At 42.4% G+C, this 19,138-nt stretch overlaps 1 protein-coding gene across 2 annotated transcripts in view; it reads right to left on the bottom strand.

Moving 5' to 3' along the window:
* CRYBG3 (crystallin beta-gamma domain containing 3) overlaps nt 1–18,599 on the bottom strand; it is a 93,187-nt gene extending 74,588 nt beyond the window's left edge. For both annotated transcript variants that reach the window (XR_005953866.1, XM_041420855.1), the window contains exons 1-2: nt 18,432–18,599; nt 4,738–4,816 (exon numbers count right to left, since the gene is read on the bottom strand). Coding sequence is in view for 1 of the 2 variants with exons in the window: in XM_041420855.1 (XP_041276789.1) it covers nt 4,738–4,816; nt 18,432–18,532 (180 nt within the window). In the remaining variant the exon portion in view is untranslated. The remainder of the gene's footprint in view (nt 1–4,737; nt 4,817–18,431) is intronic.
* Between the last annotated feature and the right edge of the window lie 539 nt (nt 18,600–19,138).

Here is a 19,138-nt window from a genome sequence, read left to right as displayed (position 1 = left end):
CAATTTAACAAAGTATCCTGGGAAACTAAAAGGTAGCACCTATAAAATTCCATTTCAACAAAAGTCCATTTCAACTACATCATGGCTGAGGAGAAAAATATCTGCTTTCTGCTTTCACAAGAGAAACCTTGATTGTACAAACTCCAAAACAATTTTTGTTTTATCTTCATTTGTTGCTGTGGACAGTGACAGTAAGAGTTTTTAAAAGTAACCCTCAGATTTTTTAAAAAATCATGGTTGTCAGCAATAGTCCATCTCCCTTGACTACCAAAAGAAAAAGCATTCCTCTCTGATTTCTATTTATTAAGTCTGGAATTTAGCAGGAATTCACAGACAGCCTGGGCAGACATTACTTAGATAATTAGTGATGAAATTTAAAATTATGAGATTTTTGAAATAAAATCAATATAAAATACAACCATGACAACATAAATCCCCACCCCATATTGAAAACAGTATGTAGTTAACTAAGACTCTAGGTTTAATTTTTATTTCTGACTTTTTCATAAAAGTTAACACTACAGTCAGAACAAAGGACATTCAGTAGGAACAGCAACCTATATCCAGCAAGTTCATGGGACTTCTAAAAAAGTCTCGTGTAAATTGGCACACTAGATGAAAAATTTTGTGACAGAGAATTACAGCACAAATTAGGCTGAAAGGAATGTGGCTGGGGAGGTCATGCAGTCTGTGCTCCTGCACAAAGCAGCTCTGGCTCATCCAGCTTTGTTTTGAGTATTTCCAAGCATAAGGATTGTGCAACTCACTTGGGCAAACTGCTCCAATATGTGACCATCTTTATCGTAAAGGAAAAAAAAAAAATTCATGACTGGAATTTCCCATGTTCCAACTCCAAAAAGAAGCTGGCTCCATCTTATCACATAATTGCAGTCCTTGCCATCAAAATTTAATACCATGTCTCCTGCTTAAATACAGCCATCTTTATGTTACCTTGAAATGAAATTCATGTGAGAAAGCAGAGCTACAGAATAATCTCTATTTTTCATGTTCACAGTGTACAGGAGTACTTGTCAGAGGACAATTAGCTACAGGTTTAATTTGTAGCACAGAAGCTTTAGATGGCATGTAAAGAAAAAGGGTTTTTAATTATAAGGTCTATGAAATTGGTAGAACAGTTGTCTGATGAGGTTGGAGAGATCTTAAGAGATCTCCATCCCTGGAGGTCTTTGAGAACGAGTCAGACAAACTTTTATCAGGTATGACATGATGCAGAGATCTCACCTTGGGGCACAGGAGCAGACTTGATAATCTCTGCTGTACTTTCTGCCCCTGAGTTTTCTATGAAGGTTGAGACTGTCTCAGGTTAATTCAGGCTTGAGCCTATGGGCCAAATGATAGAAAGCTTGATGCTACTGAAATACTGTAATCTGAATGATACATTTGATGCATCAAATTTGCACTTAATTTTTGGAACTTTTGGGTTTGCCTGAGAGAGCCCACATGGTGGTTTCTGTGCTGAGACACTTAAGAATTTCTTCCTAATGGGTTATGGAAGAATGGGCTATTTTCACCACGCACTGCTACAGGAAGGATATCCAGGGACCATGAAACACCCATTTTCAGGGAGCACTGTTGCAATATTCCCTTTGAAAACAAAATCCCTGCAGCACTAAACGTGAGGTTAATGATATACTAATGTGTACTGGACACTCTGCAGTGCAGATACTTAGCACACCAAACATGAAGTTCAAGAGCTGTTTACATCCACACAACCATCTGTTCAACAATCACGCTGCTCAAACGGAGCGTTTACTCAGAAAGGACACCCTTTACAGCCCTAATTCAAAGAAACAGAAGCAACACAAAATCTGTAAATAAATACTGGGAGGAGGCAGTGTACTTTCCACAATCGATTAACAGCAAATACATTTCAATAATATTTTCTTGAAAGTGATCAAGTGATGACTGATAAAATCCCCCTGGCACACAGACAAATTAGGCATAATATTTTTAAAAGGTGCATATTATAATATCTTTTCCTCCCTTTATGAGCTAAGTATTTCATTGTAGGGAAAAAACAACAGGGGTAAAGTACAGAAGTTGTGTCTGAAGTGGCTCAGAAGACCACAGCTCGGCACAATTCCAGGCTCCACTCACCCAGTCAGTTATAATTCAGACATTCGACCTTTGCTGCTAAATCAGAGACTTACAGCTCCTCTGCTATTTCGCCCCTGGCCTCCTGCTAAGGTGGCCAATGAATACACAAAATCACAGCATGGAAGTCTATCAGAAATAGCATGGCTCCTTAACTTGGTGACAACTAACACAGACACAACATGGTTTCACTTTTAGTCACCATCCACCTGAAATGCTCAGGTAGAAGCACAGCTCAGAGACATGGGCATGCCTGGAAACCTGCCCAAAACTGATCCACGCACAGATTCAGACATTCTTCACAAAGCACACTTTCCATAACATTCTTTTCATCAGCCTACAGTAACCTTGATGATTGGATGAAAAAACCTGAAGCTTCTTTTAATAACACAGATCATACCTTTCACAGAATCATTTAGGCTGGAAAAGACTCTTAAGATTACCCCAAGACCACAATTAAGACAGCGTCAGTTCTCTCCAGCTGCTCAGGTGCAGTCTGGTGATCTTTGCAGAAGACAGTTTATTTTGGCCAATGTGGTGTTACCAAATCTACCAAGTGTGTACTGGAGACAGCAGTGAAAGGAAAAACCAGAAAAATGTAGCATTCCTCAGAAAATGTAGCAAGGGGAGCATCAGAAAACCAACACTTTCTCTACTTCCTCTGAGTAAGTTTTTACTATCTAGTTGCATTTTCTGTGCACACAAGATAAAAAGTTAAACTGCTCAAAGTACTCACTACCATGCAAGGTTTTTGATCAGCTTAAGAAAGAGGGAAGTTAGACAGGAAGCTCTCAGTACAGCTGAAGAGCCAGCACATTCTACTGGTATGAAAACCACACCTTCTTCCTAAAGCCTGTACAAACACCAGGTATTATTTCAAAGATAATGTCATGGTTTTAGGCTTTTTAACATAGGTCTAAAAGAATATAATTAAATAAAAAGTTATGGCACGACAAAGAGGAGATCAGATACCAGGAAAAAAACTTTACAGCACTAATTTTGGCACCAGCTTTTAGTACAGTGTTATAAAACACGAGTTCTGAGTAAAAGACTACTGAAACAGATTCAGCAGGAAAGATTTGGAATTGTGGCTTTTGTAAAGTAAAAAAAAAAAAAAAAAAAAAAAAATCAGATTTAGTTTTTGGCGAGAAAGAAATACTCTTAGGTAACCTAAACTTGCTATGCTTGCTTTGCTCCACCTACACATCCAGCTTTTTCCTTGAGACCTAGCCCTATTCATACTTCCTTTTAAGCAGCTCCTACTGCTGAATCCTGAATGCTTCCCCTTCCTCAGTCCTGTCCTGAGGTGGACCTTCCTCCAAAGGAAAATCTGGTTTGGAATTTTTCACTGATCTGACACAAAAATGAGGGTTTTTTTTAAAACAGAGAAAATTTTCTTCTATTATAGTGATAGAGTCTTCTCTGGTTTATCAGAAACCTTCCTGCCTGCATTCCAAGCCATATCATCAATGATTTATGGTAACAAGAAGCCATGCAGTGGCATTTTCCAGGAGCTCTGAACTGACAGAGTCGGCTTAAATCCACCTGGCTTCTGAACAAACATTGTTTCCCACCTTGCTGTAGACAAACCACAGTCAAAATGGAATTTCATTGAGCAAATAACCCTGCTGGGGTCTTTACAGAGGCAAATGCAAAGTGTCCAACATTGGTGAAGCCCAAACAAATGGTCCCTAGATACTGAGGATACAACTACACAGGGACTGTGGGCCCTACAGAAGGTGAGCACTCCCTTTTCCACACACCATGAGCGGAGCACTCAATAAATGCAACATGTGATAGAAATGTCAGATTATGTGTGTTAAGAAGCCTACAAATGAATCTGGCAGACTAGCCAAGCCCATTTTGGGGCAGTAGCCACCATACTACCTGCTCCACTGAGGCAACTCAGACAAAGAACAAAAATGCAAGCAAAATTGCTTAGTGACTGGATCACTAGAACAGCTCAGTGCAGGGCAAGATGTGACAGCTGTTATCACCTGTCCTGTACATGATTATTTAGGATATTTGGCTGAATCTAAGCACAACCCTAGAGGTGTGTCTAGTGCCACAGGAGAAAGCCCTGATCACAGAGGAACATGTCCTTTTCTTGCAGTACAACACTTACAGGACAAGACAAGCATGATTAACACGGGTAACTGGTGAGGAGCACCCGATGTACAGACAAATCTCAGCACAAAGATCTTACAGTGCTCTGGCTGGCAACCAGCAGACCTTCAGGCAAGCACAGACTTGCTGCTTAGATATTCGTAAATTATGCAGAAATGGTGCTTTAGAGCAATGCCTGAAAACACTGTTTGATAAAAATATTAGTTTTCTTCTTCATTGGCAAATTGCATGTGGAATTAGCACTGAAGCCCCAGTTCTTTCCTGTAAGTAAACACATGGATTTTGTTTAAAGAATGTGAAGCACAAATAGTTTTTCTGTCTTCAGCATGTCCATTAGAACCCTGGCATAGTGGTCCCTAACCCAGAATATGGCAATCAGGTCCACGCTGCATCCAACAGTACAGGAATGCATCCAACATCAAAACCCTAACAAATAGTCACAAGCAGAGGGGTCAGGTTTTACCTAAAATAAATATTAGTTAATAAAAATCTTACCTTCAAAAGTGCAGGCAGAGTTGTGCTTTCCTTTTGGCTGCTCTTTGAACTGATGGCTGCGTTCCCTTTGTTTTCAGAACTGAAAAACAAAAATATTTTGTAATGCTGAGTATTTGCATTATTCAAATCCTCTCAAGAGCCAACACATTCAACTTAAACACAAGAGCACTTTAACTTAGGACAGAAAAACCTATTTTCCAAACTGCAGTACACACTCTGCAGATACTGTAATTGAAAAAACCAAGCCTCAAAAAGCTGAAGACAGAAGCATAATGACTTTTTCACCTCATACAGAGGTTTCTGAACTCAAGCATTCAGAAACAGGACACAGCATTTCAGCTCTTCCAGCTGAAAAGTAACAAGATTTCCATGTCTGTGTATTATTTTTCCACTGTAATTGAACGATGATCTCCCACAGCAGCATTCATTGCCACAGGCACACGTGGCAGCTCCAAGGCACACCCCATTCTGAGGCTTGTGAGCAAGAGGAATGTACTCCTGGCAGGTGGAACCATCCCAATCACAGCCACCACATTGGACTATTCTCCACTGAACATACCCAATGGGCCATGCAAATGCAGAAGGAATTTTAGAAAGGGGACAACAGGTATGTGTTTATCACCAAGGCAATGCCTGCTGCTCCATTTTAAAAGTCAGAAGTCCAAAATCACATGTGTCCTTATGGGAAATTCACCAAATTAATTCAAATTTTCTTGAGAGTTCATCTTTGGAATGAAGGGAACCAACACCCTGCCCTCAACCCCAGTTCTTAGAACAATCCTTACTCAAAATCCAGCAGAGAACATTTCATTAAAATATCTTTATGCTACAACCAATTTAAAAGCTAAAATACTATCAAGGAAAACATTAGGTGATGTTAATGATAGACATCAGTTCCTGCATTGTGTACCATTACATGAAGAAAAATAACTTTGTGCTAACATATCATATGAGTGTTTCAGTTAATTAATAATCACTTTGAATATCCTTCTTCACCAGCCTTAAACATTTAACTTTGTTGTTGAAAACTGCACAAGCCCTCATTTCTGATCTCGTGTGAAGAGATAAATTGAAAGCTCTTTAAATTAAAAAAAACCAATTATGAGCAGTTTAGTGAAATTCTGCCAGGATTTGGAGAAGGAATTAAGGTGCTGCTGTACTCTACTGCTCTTGACTGTAAACCACAGGTAAGCACATCTCAGTAAGACTCCCAAAATGAAATATTTTCTTCCTATTGTGGATTAGGCATCTGCATTCAGTATACAGTGATACACACACAAAATGCAAAAGCCACTCTGACTAAATGTAAGTTTCCTTCTCAGCTGCTCAGAAACATCATTTCCTGAACAAAATGACAGTAGAACTCTCCTGCTATTAAGTTTTTCAAGATCTTTCACATCTTTTCAGATGCATCAAAAGAAAAACTTCTTCCTCCTGTTTAGAGATCATCTCCAAGTTGAAAACCTTGTACTTTCACATCACCTTAGGTAATCTCCCATAATGCATTCATAAACACAAAGATGCTTTTTCAGGGAGAGCATCAGACTGAAAGTCTTGGTTGTTCTTTGCCTCCCTGGAAGACTGAGCAGATGAATTAATATTCTGACCTATTAATTTCTCCTGCTGCTAATGTGTTTCATGAAGGAGATGTCACAATCACTCTGGGCAGTCTGGCACACTAATAAAAGCGTTTCTCTGTACACAACTTATTTTCTCTCTCCTAGTTTTTGTTTTGTTGTTGGTTTAAAAAAAACCCCACCCCTCTCAGATCTATGTGGTTTTTCCTGATGTTGATACATTTGACATGAACAAGAATTCCCTGAACTTGAGAGTGGAATAATGAGGTTGATGTCTACCAGACATTCTTCCTAAGTTCAGTGTATCACTCTTTATGGAAGTGGTCTGCAGACCACAAATGCAATGCTTGCTTTCATTAAGTCCTGCCAGCATACTTTACACCATTGTTGAATTATTGCATCACTTTGTTTTGCTCATATTCTTCCCTTTATATCATGTGGTTTTTTTACCCCCAAACTTTCTTCATTTTCCTGCTTCTTGTTTGTATTTGAAATACATGACTGAATTATGTTCTCCTAGCTAGCCATAGAAATACCATAGCATACATACCAAAACTGAAAGAATGTAATGCAGCAGATAAGCATCTTAAAATCAACAAGTCAAAAAAAAGTATCAAAACTTTCCACCATAAAATAACCCTAACTCTGGAAGCATTTCCCCACACCCTTTCACGGTTTATACTCTAGTGTTTCTACATTCCTTAACCTTTTGCTTTAGGGTGTAGTTCCTCAAACATGCTGACTTTGTCAGCAGAACCAGCTTCAGAAATCTCTACTCCTTCCTCCTCAGCCTGAGTTATCTCTACATCCTTAACTGAGCCAAGAAGGGCTCTCAGTAGAGCGACAATTTTCGATAAAATCAAGAGGTGGGCAGAAGTTTCCTAGAGGAAAAATCCAGCCTGTGATCCAGTTTGCAGCGCAGTGATTTCCAACAGCACAGGGAAGGGGCAACAAATGTCACTCAGCAGGAACAGAAAGGACAAACCACTGCCCCTCACATCACAGAGGTGGCTTGGGGTGAACCTCTCCTCCCCTTAGCCAGGGCCCAGCTCTAAATGGATCTCTGAAACCAAATGAGTTTTACAGCACAAAAGCTTCTTTGCTGCACAAAGGCCTCGTGGGCTGTTTAGGATAAAATGGTTTTGTTCCTCTCAAAGAGGCAAGGTTATCTTTTACAGCCTGAACACCACAGACACAGGGGCTGGGCCACACTCAGTGCCTGGGACTGAAGAACCTGCTGGCTGGCTACTGCTCATTTCATTCACAATGCAACTTAGCAATCCCCACAACAACTCGTGCAAATTTTAGGGCTTTCCCTCTTCTCACCATTGCATTCACGGCATCACCGTGACCTAGGGCTACAGGTGTATTTATCAAGTTTGACTCCACAACGTTTTAAGCTTTTCCAGAGCAGTGGAAAAGCTGGAGCATGTTTTCCTGGAGCACTTTGCCACTGCAGGAACCACCAATGTTTTCTCTAGACGAGCACATCTAAAGCTAGGTTTGTGCTTAACCACCCACCTCTCAGGAGAGCATTTCACACTGGTCTAGTCAGGAAGATTAATTAATCTTCAGCACTGTGCTTCAGAAACCACTGTTGTTACATTATACACCCAGAAATAGGCCTCCACTAACCCATCAATCGACTCACCTTTGCTTTTAAGAAGTAAAAGAACAAAGTGTGGTCTTCAGAAGAAAGAAAATATCTCTACCAACTTGCTTCCATGGGCTTCTTACCTATCCAGGCAATCACTTACACACTGTCACAACCACTTGTTAACATATTTAGACAGATACTACTCAAATTTTATAGATTTAAAGGGAGGAAAAAAAAGGCATGGAAATACTAAATAAAAAGACACTGTCACAATTAATTCTAGAAAAACCCAGACATGCAATCTACTGCCCTTCTGTTGCTATTTCTGCTAGACATTGCTTTTTCTCCTAGACATTGCTTTTTCTCTTACAGATGGATTTATCTTTAGCGAAGGTTTAGAGGAAGGTTAGAGGGATTTCTTCTCCTCAGCTGTCTTGCTGCTCTTTCTACTGTCTTGCCAGCATGCCTAACCTGATTAGCATCACTCTTATTCTCTAACTAATCAAGATTAAATTTAAGTTACAGAATCGTATCTTCTCAACAAACCTTTCTTTGTGCCATTTTCTATTGCTTTTTGTTCCTCTGCTGCTGCCTCTGTTTTGACCTTTCTGTATTACTTGGACAGGTAGTGTCTGAACTAGAAGCAGGTTTGTGGTCCAAGCTTTTAATCATCACACTTTGGAAAGAGAGGTTAGAGATTCTTATGAGCAAGACATGTTCAAATTCTGCATTTCTGCTCACACAAAGAGAGATTACATGAGGGATTACAGTCAACAACAACAAAAAAAGCAATTTAATGGAGCATATTTAAGTACATGGCTTTCAAGGTCTTTTGCAACTGCCTCTAAAAACAGAACAAGACAATTACAAACAATCACATCTTCAAAAGGCCCTCACAGCATCTCTGTATGGTGTGAGAAGTCTGCTTCCTCCACCCTTGTCCTTCATAACAATCCCTCAGAACTTGCAAATTAAAAGCCCATCCCCTTCTTCCTTTATTAATCCACCCCACCCATGTTATGCACGCAGCAGATTGTGAATGTGTTGTGACAGATAAAAAAAATAAGCTACAGGAAACATAAAGGAATAAAGCACAAACACACAAGTTTGGATGAGACTGACCACACGCAGAGTTCTTCAAACTGAAAGTAATTGCTGTGATATTTTAGGTTCCTTTTATGAGCAGAAGGCAGAGACTGCCTGTTGGTGTTTGGGAAGGGGGAAATTAACGGGCACTCCCTTAAGGAAACGGGGACAGCTGACCAAAGCTGAACTTCAGCTCAGCACCACCACAGCCCTTGTGGATGTTGACATGCGGATTTACTTCTCCCAGGGCTGTGAATCAAATCTCTTCCAATGCAGCAGCTCCAGCATTTATTTTTCATGCAGTCCACATGTAACCAGCCAGGTGAGTGCTCCAGCATTTTGCCATGTTCTCTCTCTCTTGGGGACAGATGACTCCCTGACTAGCCAAAGCCACCCTGGTACCACATAAGGCTGGCATTGTTTGCTTTTAACTGGTCCTCTCAGATTAACTCAGGAACCATTTAATGTGATGACTTGTAATGGTAAGAGAATAAGCAATGTCCAACCTCAGATGCCTTTTAGGTTTACTTTCTTTATTTCAGCATTCTGGGGTGTCATCCCAGCTCCTGACTCCTGCCTCTCATTTCTCTCTGAACAAACCTAACATCTCTCTCTGGGAAATACACCTCATGTGGTTTTGATGTCATGACTTCTTTCCAATTTTACTTTGTGCCAACAGTAACACGTGCAGTGCTGACCTTCCAGGAAGATATTTCAATGGAGAAACATTGAAACAAGGATTTCATCACCTAGTGCTTTAAAATCCATTTGTGCAAGAGGCTCCCTGAAGAATGTAAATGAATGGAAATCCACAAGTCTAATAATACCATCAAATACAGATGTGCAAGACCTCAATCAAGTTTCAGCACATGACAGGAATTCTCACACCATATCCACAAACCAGCAGTAGTAATGAAATTTTTATTACAAAACTGCAAAAAGCCATAGGTTGCTTAGTATTGGTTTCTTCTTTGTCCCAGTTTCCAAGCGGTAATTAAAAAGATAACTGCAAAAAAATTCAGATTTTTAAATTAATATTTATATATATATACACCAGTTACCCTGCTTGCCATACAGACCCTTGTGATTACTGCAGCTGGCCTCCTGCATAATCTAGATTATGAAATTTCACCAAGGGAGACCTGCATCAAGCCTTTAACACGTGACAAGAAGTTACAAGCTTTGGTTAAAAGACAACAAACTGTGGAAAAATGACCACATTTGTAAAAAAGGCCTTTCCATGTAAACTGCTACTAAATTCACTACTTATCAGGCTTAACTATTCAAGTCTCATCTCTCCATCAATCTACATCTATGTGGGACAGATTACAAAGGTCTCTGATTCAAACAACCTCTTGAAGCCACACTATAACATAAAACACTTAAATCTGATTTCCCTTGCAGTTACATTCCTTGAGGCAGAGTCATTCCTCAACCATTAACACTGTCATTTCTAAACTAAATGCCACTGAGCTACTTCACTTTATTCTGTGAGGGAGTTTTTCCAGACATCAAATTGTTCTGGAGATCTTTTCAGAGCCATTTTCAGCTTGCCAGCATTTTTTAAAGATAAATCACAAACACCAAAACTGGACTTGGTACTGCAGTAACCAAAGCATCCACAGAACACACGTGGTTTGTTGTTTATACACCCAACAATCATATTTTCTTCTCTGAGCCACCACTTTGGCAGCTCATGTTTAACTGGCTGCCAACCATGGCAACTTAGTTTGTTTCCAATGTCATCTACAAGGTGATTTCCATACTTTTCACTCACACCATCTGCAAACTTCACATGCTACAGTTTTGTCCTCTTTTAAATTACCTGGGAAGATAGAAATTGATTCAAAAATACATCCTTTTCATTTTCTTCAAGCAGATCAAGTACAAAATTATTTATTACGTCTGTTTTTTTTTATAATCCTCTGTATGTTGAGCTTTAGCCTGCTGTTATTGCACTTCCAAACATTTTAAGTGGGGCATCAGTGCTTAAGCATCTAAGGATGATATTTCAGCAGTTTGTCAAGTGAAGCTGTAATCTCATAAACAAAACTGAGTTTGACAATTCCCATCTTTCAGTGATGTTACAATCAATCTCATGTTTATTAACTTCTCATGTCGCCTGGGAGACTTAGTAAATCAATTTTTCTGTCCTTTCCTTTTAATTCAACTAAATAAAACAGACTTTAAAGGGAAGCACCTTCCTCTAGGCACTATCATCACACTTATGAAGCCATTTGTGTGCTGTGCAGCTGGGAGAACTGTCAGAACCTAATCTAAGAAGTCAACTTTTTAAGAGTAAAACTTCCAGCATGCACCTTGAGGAATATGAGCAAGGGTACAGTAACCATTTGTTAAATTACCTGAAAGGAAAATATTACTGTAAATCTCAGTGGCAACAAGATATGAGGAAATCAACTGAATGCAAAAAATTGGCTTGTGCACCAAGCGACACCTAAAATGTGTTAGTATTTAACAGAAAATAAAAATGCTAGCATTTTAGAAGAAAAATACCCCAATGAATTAAATGGATTTAAACCTCTTTCCTCTGTTTCCCTCCCCCCAAAACCACAATGTTGCTCTTTTCTGAAAAGCTCAGAAATGAGAAATTTCCAGTGAAGTTCTTAGCAAGATTCCCAGGCCAGCACACTTCTTGGGAAACCGAATAGCAGCAGCAGTGACAAAATCTGCCTCTAGTCTCTGGCAAGACTGTTGGGGCTTGTCTTAAAGAGAGGGAGAATTTTGCACAGAAATTTGAATGTGAAGTTTCTGGCTGCTGCTTCTGTGCTTAAGCTTAGGCCACACACATAGGGGAGATGAATTGAAGACATTAAGACCAATGGTAATTATAAAAACAAGTTATTGAGTTTGAAATCAGAGGGTCAAAGGAAAGCAAAGCTGCTATTTCATTAAAAAACCACAGAAGGTAAACGGAGGAAAAGGAAAAGAAAGCAGAGAAAGATAAGGAAGGAGAAAAAGGAGCCAGAAGGAGGAGAAAGCAGGAAATTAGGCAGGAGAAGTTTTACAATTGCTGATTAATGTAAGTGTTGAAATAGCACAAAATGGATTATATTCAATTAAACTACCCTCATTTCGAAACTGGTTTGATTACAGAGAGCAATAAGCAATTTAGATTGTTTTAACTGAAACAATTTTTCCTCTCAGACCTGTTTCTGCTGCTGATTTACATATTGTTCTTTGCTTGTGCAGTAAAGCTGGGTCAGCTTCACGTTCTGCAGCAGCAGTGCTGTGTTGCATGGTTTATGTCAGCTACACAGAGTGTGTAAGTATTAAATGAAGACTGAAACAAGCAACTAAAACTATAATGGAAAATAAATACGTCAGAAAAAATCGCAGATAAGCCACATTTTACAATGAGAGTTTACATGAAAAAAAATTCAAGAACCAAACCATGATATTACACTGAACATGTATCTTAAGTTTAAAGGCTAGAACGAAGGGAAATAAATATGACGACCCTTGCTAAGGGAAATAAGTATGATGACCCTTGCTAAATAACTTAATCCATTTTACATGTGAGGGAACTGAACAGCCCTACAAAGGCTGGAGAAAGAAATAGAAATGATTCTGAGCAGAGCTTGCTCCACTGTTGGGCAGTGTGATTATAGCAGATTACATCCAGGTTTTCCTTCTGGCATCTGTCAGGCATAGTAACCAGCACTGCTGTGGAATCTGCTCCCTATTTGCCAGTCTGATTGGTTAGACAGTTTCCAGCAATCTCATGACACAGATATATTACTGGTCACTAACACAAACACTTGGTATAACATCAGAAACAGATTTACAAAGCATTTATAAGATTAAATTTATTGAATTGATGGGGAACAGAACTGTTTGCAAAGGGCATCTTTGCGGTGCGGAGGATCGACAGTGGTACTTACAAAATGGCATAAAAATAGGAGATATTTAAAAAACAAAAAAAACAACTAATCCAGGGCAGCTTTAAAGCAGCAGCAACTGGTGTTCTGATAAACAGAGCATACCAGAATTTCAAAAAGACTCATTAAGGATAAGCACCCCAGAAAAAACAAGCAAGAGAGACTGGTGTCACCAGTAAAGTGCAGCGAGCTCTTCTAGTCAGGCTGGAGGAGAAAACTTTTGGTAGAGGTAGAGGGCTACAGTTTCAACCCAAGAAAATACTCTGCAGAACTCCCACCTTTGCTCACAAAACATACACCAGGAAGCACCGTGCAGACACCAAAGCTCCCTCTTTTGTTTTGAAGGCATGCATTTTCCATTCCTACCAAAATAAGTTCTATGGCCAAATTTGCAGCCTGGAACTGATGATTAAAATAAAAGTATGTTATCACTGCAATTCTTCCTGCCTTTTCTGTTCATGTACTCACAAGAAATAACTTTTTCCTACTTTTTTTCCCCAACACAACACTGTCCATAGATGAAATGCAGATCCCCAAGGTGTTTACACACTTAGGTCTCAAGACCTCCTTAAGCAGATTTACTGCCTTTGGAAAAATATTTTATCATGAACTTAAGAAGCAGTGGAACATTCAGAAAAACAACATTCTATTTCAAAATAAGGCGAGTCATGAAATCACAATAACAACACTATTGGAGACTAGACCTTGTGTCTGGAAACTGACATGAGAAAGTGAAATGAGTAAGGAAGGCAACGTTTCCAACCTTAAGTCTTCAAAAGTGATACTGCAAAGCCAGTAAGAACAGATAAAATGACATCAGAAATGAAAATTAATACACCTGAAGAACTGAGTTAAAGCCTGAGACACCCAGTGCTGTGCTGCTGCCTGCAAGTATAATAGCATATGAACTGAACTGTGTAAAATCCAAAAGCCCCTCAGAAATTAAAAGCAGTAACCGGGTTTCCACCCTTTCAAGAACTTACAATAATTAGAAATACAATCCCCACAGCAACATGTTTCAGAATCTTAATTTTTTTTCCACCTGGGAGCCTTTTGTTCACTAGAGGAGAAGTCCAAGGCGTTTTGATCTTTGCAAAACTCTTCCTTAAAACCACAGACTTGTAGCTGTTTTGGAAATATTTTTGCATTGACTCTGGCCCTTATGCCAATAACTGGAAAAGGAGAGAACGCTGTTAACATTTAAAATAGTGGAAAAAATGTTGCTTTGTTTCTTCCAAGGAGAGCTTCTATTATAATTAAGGCTCTAGTAACATTTCCTTCAGGAAATGTCTCTCACACACATGGCCAGCTGCTGGCCCTGCTTCTCCTGGTCTCGGTCCCACGAGACATCCACGTACGTGTTCTGCCCAAGCAGGCAGTCCCACTAAAGTGCACAGAACTATTTACCTGCTTTATTACAGGCAACCACTTTGGTTCCCTGCTGAATCAACGCCTTTCATACTATTCTGAGTTATCCTGCAATGGAAACCATAACAGAAAAATCTAGAAAGCAAAAAGGAAGAAAGAAACCCCAAATTAACAAATGTACAGAGAATTTTCATAATGCACCTTACTTAGGCAAGACTAATTTGAATTCTTCTGTATGGTTGGAGTATTGCCCTTGGTGGTTCCACTAACCACCATCCCTCATGTAGACTCAACAAATAAGCTAAATTTTAACAAAACACAAAGAATCCTCTTCTGGCTTTTGAAAGTAAAAGGTTCTTTATTAGAAAGCAGAGATTGATTTTTCCAGCAGACAATGGATTTCTTCAAAAATGCCAATGGCATCTGAATCAAACCCAGCCAGGAGGCAGCAATTTCAGAAGAACTAGGTTTGAAATTTATTACTCCCTTTTCCATCAATTTCCAGCAGTCCCTCAAATGCACAGTTTTTACAACTACAAAAATACATGTTCTCTGTAAACAGGAACAATGACTGGCAGTCCCAAAGGAAGAAAAAGACTCTCTAATCTCTCCTCAGGCAGAATAAACAAAGTTCTTAATCTCTGAAAGCTCTCAGTAAGATACTAATGGATGAATGGAACAACAACCTCAGCCCCCCAAAAAAAATCCCAGCAAACAAATCAGCCCCAAAAATCCTTCTAAACAGATAAAAGGTTGCTCTTCCCTGCTTGATGTCTCTGGTATACTCCAGCAATGCAGACAAAATATCCTGACAAACCAAATCTGCACTGGTAGCTCTGTGACCAGCCAACAGTACTTGGGAGAGAAAAAGAGAAACCCGAAATGAACCTGCTAAACACTACACAGAATATCTAATAAAATGCACTCATAGTTCAAAGGACATTTTGATGGTACTTCAGTAAAAAGTGTCACACCACCCCAAAAGGTCACATTTATTCGCAAAAGAACAATTGCTCAGCCACAGAAGCCACATATTTCTGAAAGAATCCGCAGTGCAGGCTTACAGTGTAAAAGCTGTGTCTGCTTCCAGATGAACTAAAGATACATGCATTAGTTTAAAAAATTTAAAAATTATGAGACTCCTATTAGAACAGTGAAAATGCAAGTGGGTTTTGTCACACCGGGGATTTAGATTGCTCCAGGACAAACACTGTGGTAACCAATAACCAATTGTGTATTATTGAAAATAGCAAATAGCCCAGTACAGCACAGTGACTGCCTTGATGGAAGTCAATGACAGACACCTGGCATGAAGAGCACTGAAGCCATTCAAAGCAGCCCCAACTCTGAAAACACACTTAAGCAGCAGGCAAGCACTGGGGGGAGATGCTTTCCATTTGGCTACATTTTATGTAAAACCCAACTGAAGTCCTAAGGCATGTGCTGGGCTTTTTGCTGCCGCAAAACTTAAAACTAACCTGCGTAGCTTAGTTTTTCCACAAGCAAGCAAGCCTCCAGCGAGTCTCACTGATGTAAGGGCGAGTTATTAACATAAGCTTTTTGTCAAATGAGGTTCTCAGAAGAGTCCAAGACACTGATTAACAAACTAGGTAACTCCCCCCCATCCCCTTCCTCCTATTTTAAACCAAGGTCACAGTAGGTTTGGGTTTTGGTTCTGGTGGTTTTTACAGGTAAACCTGAACAGGGTCTGGAGCAAGAGGGCAGCTCTGCCCATGAGGGAAGGAAAGCTGGCTGCTTCCAGCCACCCACCACAGCCTAATTTGCAGGAGCAGATGGAGAATGACTTTTGGACGGACAGAGGCTCATTTCTGCATGCTTTTATAACTTAGGAAACCACCACATTCTGCAGAGGCACCAAGTGTGATGCATGTCTCCAGAGGTCAGTGCGGGCACACAGGGTGTGTGCGATATACTGCTCCCCCTCTGCTTAGGTCTTCTACTCTTTTGAAACCCATCACTAAGTAAAATACCTCCACAGAAAAGTTTACACACACACACACACACATATATATATATAAAACCTGGTGTGATTCCAGCATATATCCTGCCAATAACCCGAAGGGGATTTCATGGTGGTGCATACATTTCTCCTAGCCCTTCACAAAAGCTGCATTCCCCAACTCGCCCAGGCACTCCACACCTTCCCAACAAACACCCAGGGCAGCCCTGGTGCCCCCTCCCCGCACTCCGGCTCTGTTCAGCGATCCATCCTGCGGCAGGGCCGAGCTCGCTGAACAAACCCGAGCAGCGAACCTGCGGCACTCCATCCCAGCCCGGCGCTGGGTAATGTATGCAATTACGCTAATCTGCGAACAAGGCTGCCACTGGAAACCAAATACGAGAACGTCAGCATTCCTGACGAACGTGCCACGCTGCGGCCCGGCACAACAAGGAAAAGCTCCTTAACATACCAAATGGGCATTGGGATGGCCAGGGCTCCGGGAAGGAGTCACGGCCCCGCAGCGACCCTCAACAGCGAGGCCGAGGGGCCGGAGCCTTTGCGTATCTGCGCGGACTGTCCCAGCTTCCGAATAAAGAAAAGGCTCCTGGCTGCAGGAAATGAAACTGTGATTGGGATAGAGATTAGAGTGCAGCCCCGAGTTAAGTGGAGTAGGTCTGCCGTGAGTGCTACCTACAGATCGGCCATGCAGTGCGCAAGCCACTGAAGTGGCATCACTCTCCTCCTCACCGAGGTGACCGCAAGGCTTTTTTGTTTATCCCAAACCACAGCTGTAGGGAGCTGGCAAGGTGTCATCCGATAAACCTGTCCTATTGCCTCTCCAGGTCCTCAGCCAGATCCAAACCTTCGCCTTCTCCCGTATTTTAACCACCCCCACCAGACAAAACAGCCAGGCTACTCCAGCGATTGTAAAGATGTCCTTGATTCAGCAGCCTTGCTCCCAATTTCTTTTTTCCACTAAATAAAAAAGCAACGTTTTCTGCTCATAAAAGACCAGTGGATCCTTGGTGGTGTACTGGCATGTCAAATGCTTACAGTGAAACTAACCCGCAAAGTTAAACATCCTCATGGTGCATTTACAAGACTGTTGAAGGTGCTCAGTGTAAAAGAGCAATAGGCTCTGCTATTTCCCATGACTGCTGAGAATATGCAATGCAAGTTCCTACAGCTTTTCACTGCAAGAACTACTGCGATAGCCGCTATCTGATTAAACAGCGTTTACTGTCTCAGTTTAAACAAAAACCTATGCCTATGTCAAGAATGACTCAGATTAAAACCAACATGTTAAAAGCAAAAAATAAATACTACACCTGAGGAAGTAAGGCCTAGGCAGTTAACACCTTTTCACCACAGAAATATGCTCGTTAACTTGGGCTGACAGTAAGGCTGCCTGAGAAACTAAAGGAAACTTATCTCTGCTTCTTTCCTAGTTACAGACAGAAATCAGCCACCAGAATAATTAAAAAAAAAAAAAAAAAAAGGAAGAGGAACAAATACACAAGAAGTTTCCAAACCTTTTCATCTTGTAAAGCCTCCCTGCGCTAAAAAAAATTATTAATAACGAAGTTTCCATAAACCACAAATTTTGCATTGAGACCTAAACACACCAGTAATATTTATGTTGCATTAACGCCTGATTTACACCAGTCCAAAAGAAAACTTTCAGCGTGAAAACTGGAAAGGAAAAACAAACAAACAAAGCCCTCAGCGCCCTGCCCTGCCTTCAGTCGCCGAGGAAGGGGCTGCGACCCGGGCCACAGGACGCTGACCGCGGCGGAGGAGCCAAGGGCCGCGCTATTCCCAGCACGTTCCACCGGGGCTCCGCCGAGCCTGGCGGGGCCGGGGGTGCTCGATGCACCTCCCGGGGAGCCCCCGAGTCCCCCCGCCCCAGCGCCCAGCAGCAGCCGTGCCCGCACGGCAGCGGTGCCCCAGGACAGCCCGCCCTTCCCGGCCGTGGCAGCAGCTGTCAGCCGCGCTCCCAGCCCCCGGAGCCGCCGCCGCCCCGCCGCTGTCCCGGGAGCCGCCCCCGGGACGCGCGGGCTCCCCGCGGGGAACGCTCGCTTCCTCCCGCTGCCCCGCCACCCAGCAGTGTCGCAACACGGCCCGGGGCCCCGCTCAGCCCCGCGCCCCCCCCCGTGTCCCCCGGCCGCGCAGGTGGCACCGCGCGGCCCCCGTGCCCCGCGTACCTGTTCGCCGCCCCCTCGCCGGGTGGGCTCCTGGAGAAGAAGCGAGAGAAAGTGCTGTGCCAGGAGGGGCCGGCCCGCCGCCGGCTGCCCCCGCCGGACATCCCCGGGACCGGACCGGACGGGACGGGAGACGTCGCCAGCAGCCGCCCGGCACCGAGTCCCCGCGGCGGCGGCAGGCGGGAGGCGGCGAACGCGTCCCTCCGCCCCGGGGAGGAGCCGCCGCTCCGCGCTCCCGCCCTGCTGCCGGCGGGGCGGGCCGGGAGAGCCGCGCTCGGAGGCGGGGGCTCCCTGTGGCAGCGGCAGGAGGAGACGGGGGAGCCCCATCCGCGCCCTGGCAGGCGGGAGAGAGCGCCCGAGGCCGCTGAGGGGAGCGAGGGCCGCGGAGGGGGAGGGCTCTCCGCCCCCGCGCCGGGAGGGTGGCTCGCTGTGTTTGGTTTGGGTTTGTTGCCTTTTTTTAAAGTTAATGGGTCATAATTGGTGTGAACAAAGAGAAAAGATCATAGGTAAAAAAAAAAAAAAAAAAAGCCAAAGCAAAACAACAACAAACCTCTGAAGAAAAAGGTTAGGCAGCCTTGAGAATCCCCAGTCCTGAGTGACTGCAAGCGCCAGCGCCAGCCTGGTGCTTTGTGAGGCGGGCCAGCTTGGAGATGCTGCACTCGCTTGTCCGTGCAGTCGGGAACGGGCTTCGCGCTGTCCCGGGCACAGCA

Source organism: Onychostruthus taczanowskii, unplaced genomic scaffold (assembly GCF_017590055.1).
Source record: "Onychostruthus taczanowskii isolate IOZ18803 unplaced genomic scaffold, ASM1759005v1 scaffold67, whole genome shotgun sequence".
Lineage (NCBI taxonomy): Eukaryota > Metazoa > Chordata > Aves > Passeriformes > Passeridae > Onychostruthus > Onychostruthus taczanowskii.
Note: the sequence above shows the minus strand (reverse complement) of the source record. Positions and strands in the feature narration are given on the sequence as shown.